The sequence below is a fragment of the Gymnodraco acuticeps genome, unplaced genomic scaffold (genome assembly GCF_902827175.1).
Source record: "Gymnodraco acuticeps unplaced genomic scaffold, fGymAcu1.1, whole genome shotgun sequence".
NCBI lineage: Eukaryota > Metazoa > Chordata > Actinopteri > Perciformes > Bathydraconidae > Gymnodraco > Gymnodraco acuticeps.
This window is the reverse complement of record NW_022991608.1, coordinates 1-12,770: the sequence shown is the minus strand read 5'-3', so window position 1 is coordinate 12,770 and position 12,770 is coordinate 1. Positions and strand designations below refer to the sequence as shown.

The 12,770-nt window shown below is 47.0% G+C and overlaps 1 protein-coding gene across 1 annotated transcript; it reads left to right on the top strand.

Annotated features, from left to right (window-relative positions):
• Positions 1 to 286: 286 nt before the first annotated feature.
• LOC117534023 (ribosome-binding protein 1-like) lies at positions 287 to 10,520 on the top strand (the record flags this gene model as incomplete). The annotated part of the gene is given in 8 exon segments (XM_034198037.1): positions 287 to 604; positions 2,306 to 2,654; positions 4,412 to 4,536; positions 7,952 to 8,074; positions 8,428 to 8,580; positions 9,119 to 9,391; positions 10,031 to 10,115; positions 10,441 to 10,520. Coding segments are annotated over 8 exon segments (1,452 nt in total), but the record flags the coding sequence as incomplete, so codon positions are not given.
• Positions 10,521 to 12,770: the final 2,250 nt, after the last annotated feature.

The following is a 12,770-nucleotide window of genomic DNA, read 5'->3' as shown; positions in this document are numbered from 1 at the left end:
TTTAAAGAGTCCTCTCCTGCTGATGTTCAGGTGTATATCAGTATGTAGTGTCTCTACTTTAAAGAGTCCTCTCCTGCTGATGTTCAGGTGTATATCAGTATGTAGTGTCTCTACTTTAAAGAGTCCTCTCCTGCTGATGTCCCCTGCTAAGAACTAACTAATGCTGTGGATGTATTGTGATTTTAAAATGGTGTCTGTTATCATCTGGCCGGGGAAACCAGCAGGAAATTAGCAATGTTGGCTAAAGCTGCCCCATGTCCATGACCCTATAAACAAGTAAACTAAAGTGGGCTAAATGTTTGCCGTCCTGCAGACTTCCTGCTCCTAACTCTGACTCGTCATGGACGTCTCCGACCCGCAGACACTCGGCTTCATGGTCTTCGGAGGCTTCATGTTCATCTCGGCGGTCGGCATCGCGCTGGTGTCGACGCTCTCCATGAAGGAGACGTCGTACGAGGATGCGCTCGCCAAGCAGCGCCGCAAAGAACCACTGCCCACCAGAGCAGAGAAGAAGAAGAAGGACAAGAACCAGGAGAAGAAGAACAAGGCCAAGAGGAAGGATGAGAAGCTGGAGGAGGAACCGGGGAGCGACGCCGGCGACGAGGTGCTTTTATTTAGGTCTTAATGTGTGCATATGTATAAATGTGTCTGTTAATTGTGTATATATAGGATATACATTTGTTTTCAATTTTTATTTAGAAGACAGCTGAGAACATTTCACCACTTGCAATGAAATAGACTTGCGGTTACAGGGAGTAAACCTTTGCAATAAGGGAACGTTATACATAGAATAGAATAGATAGAATAGAATTGGGAGGGATGAAACCCTCGTTAATGGTCTCAAATGCAGAGCACACAGCACACAGTGACATGTGTCCTCTGCTTTTAACCCATCCTAGTACCAGGAGTCTAGAACCAGGAGTCTAGAACCAGGAGTCTAGAACCAGGAGTCTAGTACCAGGAGTCTAGAACCAGGAGTCTAGTACCAGGAGTCTAGAACCAGGAGTCTAGAACCAGGAGTCTAGTACCAGGAGTCTAGTACCAGGAGTCTAGAACCAGGAGTCTAGTACCAGGAGTCTAGAACCTGGAGTCTAGTACCAGGAGTCTAGAACCAGGAGTCTAGAACCAGGAGTCTAGTACCAGGAGTCTAGAACCTGGAGTCTAGTACCAGGAGTCTAGTACCAGGAGTCTAGTACCAGGAGTCTAGAACCTGGAGTCTAGTACCAGGAGTCTAGTACCAGGAGTCTAGTACCAGGAGTCTAGTACCAGGAGTCTAGAACCTGGAGTCTAGTACCAGGAGTCTAGAACCAGGAGTCTAGTACCAGGAGTCTAGTACCAGGAGTCTAGTACCAGGAGTCTAGAACCTGGAGTCTAGTACCAGGAGTCTAGAACCAGGAGTCTAGTACCAGGAGTCTAGAACCAGGAGTCTAGTACCAGGAGTCTAGAACCAGGAGTCTAGAACCAGGAGTCTAGTACCAGGAGTCTAGAACCTGGAGTCTAGTACCAGGAGTCTAGAACCAGGAGTCTAGAACCAGGAGTCTAGTACCAGGAGTCTAGAACCTGGAGTCTAGTACCAGGAGTCTAGTACCAGGAGTCTAGAACCTGGAGTCTAGTACCAGGAGTCTAGAACCAGGAGTCTAGTACCAGGAGTCTAGTACCAGGAGTCTAGAACCTGGAGTCTAGTTCCAGGAGTCTAGAACCAGGAGTCTAGTACCAGGAGTCTAGTACCAGGAGTCTAGAACCTGGAGTCTAGTACCAGGAGTCTAGAACCAGGAGTCTAGTACCAGGAGTCTAGAACCAGGAGTCTAGAACCAGGAGTCTAGTACCAGAAGTCTAGAACCAGGAGTCTAGAACCTGGAGTCTAGAACCAGGAGTCTAGTACCATGCTGCCTTGCTCAAGGGCACCACGGCAGGGCAGGAGGTGAACTGGGACCTCTCCAAGTAGCAGTCCACACTCCATATTTTAGGTCTGGTCGGGGACTTGAACCGGCGACCCTCCAGCTCCCGTTCCAAGCCCCTACTGACTGAGCCCCTGCCGGACCGAAACCTCACCTTCTCATTGTCCTCTCTTTTTCCTGATCATCTGATGCATCTTATACAATGTTCATGAACTTTATACAATAACAGGGATGTTTCGTAACAGGGCATCATTTAGGTATATACATATTTTTATACATATTCTTATATATATGTTTCTATATATTTATTTTTGTATTCGGGATTGTGAGAAACTATGGGTATTTCGATCTCTCTGTCTGTACACACAAACTGAAAGATTGACAATAAAGTTGACTTTGACTTTGAGGTGGCTCCAACCGAACCAGAATCTGAACCAGAACCTGCCGCTGAGCCTGAACCTACACCAGAACCAGAACCAGAACCCATCGTGGTTGCCCCCACCATCGAGGCTCCTCCAGCCGCCGCACCAAAGGAGAAGAAGAAGAAGAAGTCCGCCAAGGTGGAGCCGGTTGTCGTGGCGGTGGAAACTGCCGCTAAGGAAGTTCTGATGATGGCGGTGGCGCCGGTGGTCGACGTTTCTCCCGTTAACGTCGTCGCTAAAGTCACCAAAGAACCGCCGGCTGCTGCTAAACCTGAAGAACCCAAAGAGGCCCCCGCGGGCAACAAGAAGAAGAACAAGAACAAACCGGAGCCAGGTGAGAAGAGTCCGGTTGTAGAGGTCGTTTGTCAAAAGTAGAGATTTATAATTCCACATATCGTATCACTTCGTACCGATACAATTACACACAATACCATACGGCACGATACGATACAATAAGCTACGATGTGGTACGATACGGTACAATACAGTACTTTTATGAAGGCCATGTAGTCACAGATAAGTCTTAAAGGTCACATGTCATGGCCATTTCTACTGATCATGATCCCATTGTTGAGGTCGACTAGAATAGATTCACATTGTTCAATGTTCCAAACTCACATTGGTTTCTCAAACAGCATCTCTGTATAGTTTGTGTATTCACTCTGTGTCCTAAACGGCTTGTTGGAGCTCCTCCCCCCCCCCCCCCCCCCTGTGAGCCCACTGTGCTCTGATTGGTCAGCTCGCCCACTCTGTTCTGATGAGTCCACCACCGTTACAGCTGAACATCAGTGATTATGTTTTACAATGGTGTTTGATAGCAACCAGGAAATGACACCAGTGATGACAAACAGATGAGAATGCTGCGTGGGGTCTGGGGGCCGTGTTGGCGGGACGTTGGGGGGCTCGCTGCTCCGCCCTGTGAGGCTCGAGGAGCGGACAGTGTGAGCTGGCTGTGAGTGTGTGTGTGTGTGTGTGTGTGTGTGTGTGTGTGCTCAGGCTGAGTTCAGGCTGAGTTTTGCGGTGTATCGCTGTCTCAGGCTGAGGGAGCCGCGGAGCCGCGGCTGAGAAAAGATAAGGCTGAGTGAGCGTGTGTGTTTGAGGAGCTCCACGGATTGGTCCATTTGGACCTGGGTATGGTCACGTCACTATGCTCAGGAAGAAAGAAATGGAAAAAGAAAAATGTCCAACGAGGCGTTCTGGGGCAGCATAGACACGTATTTTCTGTGTTTTACTCCCTACAGGGTGCACTTTGAGGGCTTGTGACTCTGCAGACCGTTCACATGCAGAAAAAGCTACATAACACAAGGGGACGGGTAATAACCGGAAAAGCATGACATGGGACCTTTAAGGGTTGAATCCACACGTCTCTTGGCGCTCCATTACCGACCTAGAGATACTTTTGAATTGGATATAGTAAAATAAACCAACCAACCACTATAACATTATCAGGTGTGCGGACGCATGCCGTCGAAAATACGTTTTCATTCCACCTTGCAGACTTCCAATGCCTCAGTAGCGTCACGCCATTGGACCTGAGCACTCTATAGTAATAAACATTAACCATACATAACAATAGGCCTAAATGGCTCCTACAGGGGTCATAATGAGGGTTTCTGATGAACGTATATCAGATATCACAATCATATACTTCGGTAGAATCACACGATGAAGTGTTAAAGGTCGCCTATTATGCAAAATCCACTTTTTCATGTCTTTTATACATAAACATGTGTCCCCCCTGTGTAAAGAGACTCTGAACGTTTCAGGAAAAAACCAACCAGGGTAACCCCCCCCCCCCCTTATCACCTGAATCTCCTCCTAGAGCACCATTGAGTTCTTTGTAACCAAATGTCTCTCAGAGGGGCGTGGGGAGGGGCTCCTTATTTTCATCTAAAGTAACAGACAGAGAATCAGCACTTTGGAAACAGGGCTGAAACAGAGGGGATTATGGGTAATGCTGCAATGATCTGTTTGGTGTTTCAGCCAATCAGAGACAGGCTCTGGATATATCTGAGACCTGTGATATACTGAAACAGTATAATAGGAGACATTTAAATGACGGGTTGTGTTTCGTCCTTGTTTCTCTGTTAGTGACCGACTCCTCGCTGCTGTACGGCGAGCTGCTGTCCGCCGTGTCCAACCGGACGCTCAGCGAGGACCAGACCAGCAAACTGATGGAGGTCCTGAACCAGAAGGCCGGCGACTCCTGGCAGCTGGTACATAAACACAACAGATTCAATGTTAGCCGCTAGAACCATCACTGCAGATGTTAGCAGAAAACAGAGTCCTGCAGCATCTCCTGGACCAATGGGAGCCCTCCATGTGATTTAGGGTTATGTCTGAAAATAATCTCTGTGTCAAACTAATGTTTCTGATTCTTACACATTTAGTTCAGCAGGATAATCTCCACATATTGACACCACTTCATGATTTCTGAAGTCAAAAGCTAAACCCAGTGGGGTATTTACTGACGTATTTTATGTAAAACGTTAACATCTCTTCAGCTTGTGTTAACCACAGACCTTATTTCAGGATAACAACCAAACTCACATTAAGAAAACCATTGACCTCCAGACCCGGGGACGTGAAGTGAAGAAATGCTGACTCATAATGCTGACTCATGTCAGGGTTCAGGACTCATAATGCTGACTCATGTCAGGGTTCAGGACTCATAATGCTGACTCATGTCAGGGTTCAGGACTCAGAGTGCTGACTCAGGTCAGGGTTCAGGACTCATACTGCTGACTCAGGTCAGGGTTCAGGACTCATAATGCTGACTCAGGTCAGGGTTCAGGACTCATAATGCTGACTCATGTCAGGGTTCAGGACTCATAATGCTGACTCATGTCAGGGTTCAGGGTTCAGGACTCATAATGCTGACTCAGGTCAGGGTTTAGGACTCATAATGCTGACTCAGGTCAGGGTTCAGGACTCATAATGCTGACTCAGGTCAGGGTTCAGGACTCATAATGCTGACTCATGTCAGGGTTCAGGACTCATAATGCTGACTCAGGTCAGGGTTCAGGACTCATAATGCTGACTCATGTCAGGGTTCAGGACTCATAATGCTGACTCAGGTCAGGGTTCAGGACTCATAATGCTGACTCAGGTCAGGGTTCAGGACTCATAATGCTGACTCATGTCAGGGTTCAGGACTCATAATGCTGACTCAGGTCAGGGTTCAGGACTCATGATGCTGACTCATGTCAGGGTTCAGGACTCATAATGCTGACTCAGGTCAGGGTTCAGGACTCATAATGCTGACTCAGGTCAGGGTTTAGGACTCATAATGCTGACTCATGTCAGGGTTCAGACACATAATGCTGACTCAGGTCAGGGTTCAGACTCATAATGCTGACTCAGGTCAGGGTTTAGGACTCATAATGCTGACTCAGGTCAGGGTTCAGACTCATAATGCTGACTCAGGTCAGGGTTCAGACTCATAATGCTGACTCAGGTCAGGGTTTAGGACTCATAATGCTGACTCATGTCAGGGTTCAGACTCATAATGCTGACTCATGTCAGGGTTCAGGACTCATCATGCTGACTCAGGTCAGGGTTCAGGACTCATAATGCTGACTCAGGTCAGGGTTCAGGACTCATAATGCTGACTCAGGTCAGGGTTCAGGACTCATAGTGCTGACTCATGTCAGGGTTCAGGACTCATAATGCTGACTCATGTCAGGGTTCAGGACTCATAGTGCTGACTCAGGTCAGGGTTCAGGACTCATAATGCTGACTCAGGTCAGGGGTCAGGACTCATAATGCTGACTCATGTCAGGGTTCAGGACTCATAATGCTGACTCAGGTCAGGGTTCAGGACTCATCATGCTGACTCATGTCAGGGTTCAGGACTCATAATGCTGACTCAGGTCAGGGTTCAGGACTCATAATGCTGACTCAGGTCAGGGTTTAGGACTCATAATGCTGACTCATGTCAGGGTTCAGGACTCATAATGCTGACTCAGGTCAGGGTTCAGACTCATAATGCTGACTCAGGTCAGGGTTTAGGACTCATAATGCTGACTCAGGTCAGGGTTCAGACTCATAATGCTGACTCAGGTCAGGGTTCAGACTCATAATGCTGACTCAGGTCAGGGTTTAGGACTCATAATGCTGACTCATGTCAGGGTTCAGACTCATAATGCTGACTCATGTCAGGGTTCAGGACTCATAATGCTGACTCAGGTCAGGGTTCAGGACTCATAATGCTGACTCAGGTCAGGGTTCAGGACTCATAATGCTGACTCAGGTCAGGGTTCAGGACTCATAGTGCTGACTCATGTCAGGGTTCAGGACTCATAATGCTGACTCATGTCAGGGTTCAGGACTCATCATAAGGCTTGACTCAGGTCAGGGCATCAGGACTCATAATAATGACTCAGGTCAGGGTTCAGGACTCATAATGATGAATCAGGTCAGGGTTCAGGACTCATAAGGCTGACGCAGGTCAGAGTTCAGGACTCATAATGCGGACCTCAGGTCAGGGTTCAGGACTCATAAAATGCCTGACTCAGTCAGGGTTCAGGGACTCATAAATGCTGAACTCATGTCAGGGTTCAGACTCAATAATGCTGACTCATGTCAGGGTCAGGACTCATATGCGGACGCAGGTCCAGGGTTCATGCTCATAAGGCTGTACTCAGTAGGGTTCAGGACTCATAATGCTGACTCAGGTCAGGGTTCAGGACTCATAATGCTGACTCAGGTCAGGGTTCAGGGGACTCATAATGCTGACTCAGGTCAGGGTTCAGGACTCATAATGCTGACTCAGGTCAGGGTTCAGGACTCATAGTGCTGACTCAGGTCAGGGTTCAGGACTATTAATGCTGACTCAGGTCAGGTTAGACTATTAATGCTGACTCAGGTCAGGTTAGGACTCATAATGCTGACTCAGGTCAGGGTTCAGGACTCATAATGCTGACTCATGTCAGGGTTTCAGGACTCATAGTGCTGACTCAGGTCAGGGTTCAGGACTCATAATGCTGACTCAGGTCAGGGCTCAGGACTCATAATGATGACTCAGGTCAGGGTTCAGGACTCATAATGCTGACTCAGGTCAGGGTTCAGGACTCATAATGCTGACTCATGGTCAGGGTTCAGGACTCATAATGCTGACTCATGTCAGGGTTCAGGACTCATAATGCTGACTCATGTCAGGGTTCAGGACTCATAATGCTGACTCAGGTCAGGGTTCAGGACTCATAATGCTGACTCAGGTCAGGGTTCAGGACTCATAATGCTGACCTCAGGTCAGGGTTCAGGACTCATAATGCTGACTCAGGTCAGGGTTCAGGAACTCATAATGCTGACTCAGGTCAGGGTTCAGGACTCATAATGCTGACTCAGGTCAGGGTTCAGGACTCATAATGCTGACTCAGGTCAGGGTTCAGGACTCATAATGCTGACTCAGGTCAGGGTTCAGGACTCATAATGCTGACTCAGGTCAGGGTTCAGGACTCATAATGCTGACTCAGGTCAGGGTTAGGACTCATAATGCTGACTCAGGTCAGGGTTCAGGACTCATAATGCTGACTCAGGTCAGGGTTCAGGACTCATCTCCTCCAGAAAGTTCTTGACAGCTGGTTTTAGTCTTCTAGCATGTTACAGTAACGTCTGTTCGTCCCTCAGGCCTGTCAGAAAGGAGACCCTCTGTCCACCCTGAAGAAGCAGCTGGAGGAGAAGGAGAAGCTTCGGACTGCTGAGCAGGAAGTTTCCGCCGCCGCCAAGACCCGCCTCAAAGAGCTCAGCAAGGTGAGTCATGTGATCTCTAAAGAGTTAATAATTCTGTCCTGTTAGTTTCTCAATATCACAACAACGCTACCAAACACAGAACACTAACAAGACACCTTAAAATATCTTCCTCCTGTAAAGGTGCTCTTTAAAAGGTTGCTCAGATTAACCAAATGAATGTTTTCTGATTAAATGTTGTGGTAGTAGAGGTACATGGGTACATGGGTTGGTAAACTTGATGAGTCAGTGTTCTTACGATTCGATTCGATAACACTTTATTATCAGATTGAGTCTGCATCACAGCAGCTCCATTTTCTTACCTTGTAGTTTCTCCATCAGAACTCACCTCGGTTCTTCTTGGTTTCCTCCTTCAGGAACTTGGTGCAGAGAAATCCAAGATGGGCTCTCTGGATGCGCGTCTGAAGGCGGAGCTGAGTGCTCAGACTCAGAAACTGGACGCCATGCGGGTCAGCATGAAGGCCGGCGAGCAGGAGCACCTGAAACTCACAGAGACGCTGAACCAGAAGGTACGCTCCGACTCTCTGTTCCTGAGGGGCAAGGTCAAGTTTCTCATCAAGGGTTTGATGTCCATGAGGGACAGCTAGGTTCAATCTTAAGTCCTGTTAACGAAACGCCTCAAGTCCTTAAGGGTTGATCAAGTTAAGTCTTCAAGAAGCCAAGCCCAGGAAAAGTCCTTTAGGGAAAGTCTACGTCAATCCAGAACATCTTGAGGGTATGATTGAATCATATTTCCAGTCCTGGGGTGCAGGTCCAAGTCCAGACTCAAGTCCCGGGTTGTGTTTCTCTGAGCAGATGTAATTCAGTTCTAATTCAGTTGTTCAGAAATCCTTTTCTTGTCCCACACCGGGACCAAATGGCAAGTTTGATCTTGATCCTGTGTCTAATATCAGCTAACGTTCTGTTTACCGTGGACAGATCGGTGTGTTTGTAGCCTGTTGAGCTAACGGTGTGTTTGTAGCATGTTGAGCTAACGGTGTATTTGTAGCCTGTTGAGGTAACAGTGTATTGTAGCATGTTGAGCTAACGGTGTGTTTACCTTGACAGGTTGTTGTTCTGCAGGAGCAGCTGGAGAACGGGCCGAACGCTCAGCTGGCTCGGCTGCAACAGGAGAACTCGATCCTGCGCGACGCTCTGAACCAAGCGAGCAGCCAGGCAGAGAGCCGGCAGAACGCCGATCTGGCCCGTCTGCGGAGCGACTGCCTGCACCTCAGCCGCGAGCTAACGGAGTGTAGCGACGCTCTGCGCGCCGACGAGGAGTGCCGCCGCGGCCTGGAGGCAAAGATGGCCGCCGCCGAGCAGGAAGCAGCCCAAACCCGGGTCAGAAACACGAGAGGCTGAAACACGAGAGGCTTAAACACTACACACCACTCCACTCTCTCAGGGTTCTCCATTATAAGAAACAACCACATGTAGCATCAGAAACCTCACAGATAACTCACTGAACCAAACGTATCAGAGATAAGACAACATTCTTATGTCTTTAAAGAATAATTCATATTTCAGGTATTGAGACATTGAGCCTGTTGTTAAGGCGGTGTAGAAGTCTAGTATTGCATTTGCAAAGAATAAGACTAGAATAGTCCAAATCTGATCCCAGAGGTTATCCTGACTCTCTTTATGGATTCACATTAGGAGAAGTTGTGGATGGTCTCAGGCACTCGTTTAGTTTTCCCAGCGATACTAAGAGTTGATGTTAAAACACTGCAGGACACCGATTGGTCGGAGAGAACAAGACATCCTGGCTGAGTCACCATTTTTAAATGACAAACTACCATCAAAAGTGTTCGGATGTTTTATGTTCATCAGACCAGATTATTATGGCAACCTGCAGATCTATAGCGGAGAAGTGACAGACGAGGCTCTCTTTGGATTAAAGGCTTTAGGGTTAGCTTAATGCTAAAAGTCAGTCATTTATATGTGTAGCTGCAGCTAACAGGAAGTGTGTTGTATGTTTAGGACACTGAGCGCGCTCTGCAGCAGCATCTGCAGGAAGTGATGTCAGAGCTGAACGCCGCACAGCAGGAGGCCGCCGCCGTTAGCGGTGAGTACATACTCACGGAGGAAAATATAATGAGTGTTAAAATAACAGCTTTTCATCAAGAGCTCTTTCTTTCTTTCTCTATTCTTTGCTTATTATTGAGCTGTTGAGTTTCTGTTATGCTCCCAAAACATTTCAGAAACATCCCAGCCCATATGTACTCTCATTGCTTTATGGTAACACAAAGAGCATTGGACTTCTAACTGGCTCCGTTTCCACCCAATAACCGAGGAAATAAAGTATTCCTTCAGCCTCTTTCTGTGTTTCCATCCCATCCACTCGACCCGTAATAACTGCATATCTTGTGTTTCCTGCTGTTCCTCCTCAGAGCTGCAGGGGGCGCTGGCGCTCAGAGATGCCGACCTGCAGGAGCTCCGGGCCCAGCTGGAGAGCCAGGCTGCAGGACAGGTAAACACCTGATGTTAATGTGTGGTTCAAACACTCAGGTAGTCAGATAGTCCCACGTAAGGATATTTCATATATTCCAAAACACTCGAGGAAGTTACACCGTCGCCAGAGGGAGGGGTCAGAGAGGGTCTTTGCTTTTATAATTTGTATTGTTTTTTTTGTATTCATCTATTCAACATCATACATTCTACATTCAACAAAGTCCACATATAAGACATACAAACCAACAAGACATGACATACAGTAAATAAAGAAAAAAGGAAAGAAAAATTCATTTTGAAACTTCAGATTAAATATTTTTTTAAATACCAAATTAGATTTGATTGCCTTCTTATTCCTAATGTTTTTAATAGTGCTAATATATTGTTTCAATTCTTGATAGAAATGTACAAAATTTGATTTTGATTCTACATCACACCACAATATTCTAAAACACACGCATTCATAAAATAAATGGCCGATAGTTTCTTCAAGAGAGGGACTTTGTTCAGAGAACCGGATCCTCCATGTTTACCGTTTGACCGGTTCTTAGTGACGGACCTTCACAGGTTAACACTCCCAGGCAGGTGTGGAGAGATCACACCTGAAAACACCTGCAGGATGTCCTGTTCCTCTGTGGGTCCCTGAAGGCAGCGTCTCCCTGGGCCAATGGGATTCCTCCATGTGATTTTACATTTTATCACATATCTTGTTAGACGCTTTTATCCAAAGCGACTTACACACTCAATACCAGGCACGTGCACACATAGACATCAAAGTGGGCTTGAGCCCCTGCCCCTTTTCTTCCTCCAGAGAAAGTGCCCTTTTTCCCCCCTTTTACATTTTTTGAATAAATGAATATCTACTGCTGTTTGCGCACAGTTTCCCCCCACGTCTCCTGCACAGCGGTGCGGACATCGGCAGTCCCTTCAGCACCTCCCACTTTACTGTCCCATGTTATGCCGGCTTTTCTTGGCTTATAGAGTGGCAAAGTCACGCCCATCTACTTTTACATTACATTACATTGCATTTAGCTGACGCTTTTATCCAAAGCGACTTACAATAATACTTCCGGTCCATGGGACCTTATTTCTGAATAATAATGCATTGAAGTCAATGGAGAGAGAAAACGTATCTTTCGATCCCGTTTGAATTGTGCTATGAATTACACATATGATGTTTGTCAATCTTAAAAAATCATTTCCAGGTCAAAAAAGTCACAGTTTGTCGTAAAACTGTTGAAATATAAGACTATGAAAAATACGCAACTAGAAAGACTACAAATCCCAGAGTCGCGTAAGTGATGTCACAATTGTTTTCCTCCACTGAGAGATAGCTAAGATCAGCGCCATATAGATAGAATCTATCTATATGGCGCTGGCTAAGATAAGATCACTTTAACAAGATGCCTGTGTGCTTAGTACCAGGTTGTTATCATTCCAGCAATGGGTCTTGCTCATTCTTTCGCTTCCCGTCTGATGAAAGGACCAGGAGTGGCTGGATCAAGTTAGCTACCTAGCTAGTAGCTAGCACGTTAGTTAGCATTACAGCCTTGTCATTTTTATGAGCCTTAACATGAAGTAACATCAAGTAACCCAACATGTTAAACAGTAAGAGTAGTAGTCATATTTCGTGAACCCTTTGAAGAGTACTGTCACCGGTGTGATCATTCTATAATACACCGTTTAAGCCCGGGGGAGAAATGCTAACGCTACATTAGCATCTGCGATCTGTTCTACTTCACGCTATCTGCACTAATGGTTGACATTAAACATTAAAAAGACCAGGCAGTTCAGAGAGAATCAAAGGAAGGCAGCTCTGCATGACGTTCTTCTGGACGGTTTAATTTGTGGTGATACGGGAGGTGAGAGGGTGGATAGTGAGGGTGGAAGAGTGTGAGAGGGTGGATAGGGGAGGGTTTGGAGAGGGTGATAGTGGGGTGATGGGTAGGAGGGGTGATAGTGAGGGTGAGAGTGAGGGTGAGAGTGAGGGTGAGAGGGTGAGAGGGTTGCTAGTGAGGGTTGTAAGAGGGTGAGATAGTGGTGCTTAGAGGGGGTGATAGAGAGGGTGTGAGAGGGTGATAGTGAGGGTGAGAGGGTGATAGTGAGTGTGAGAGGGTGATAGGTGAGGGTGATAGTGAGGGTGAGAGGGTGATAGTGGGAGTTTTGAGATGGTGGGGGTGGCTGTGATGGTGAGACGGGTGATAGTGACGGGTGAGAAGGGTGATAGTGAGGGTGACAGGGTGATAGTGAGGGTGATAGTGAGGGTGAG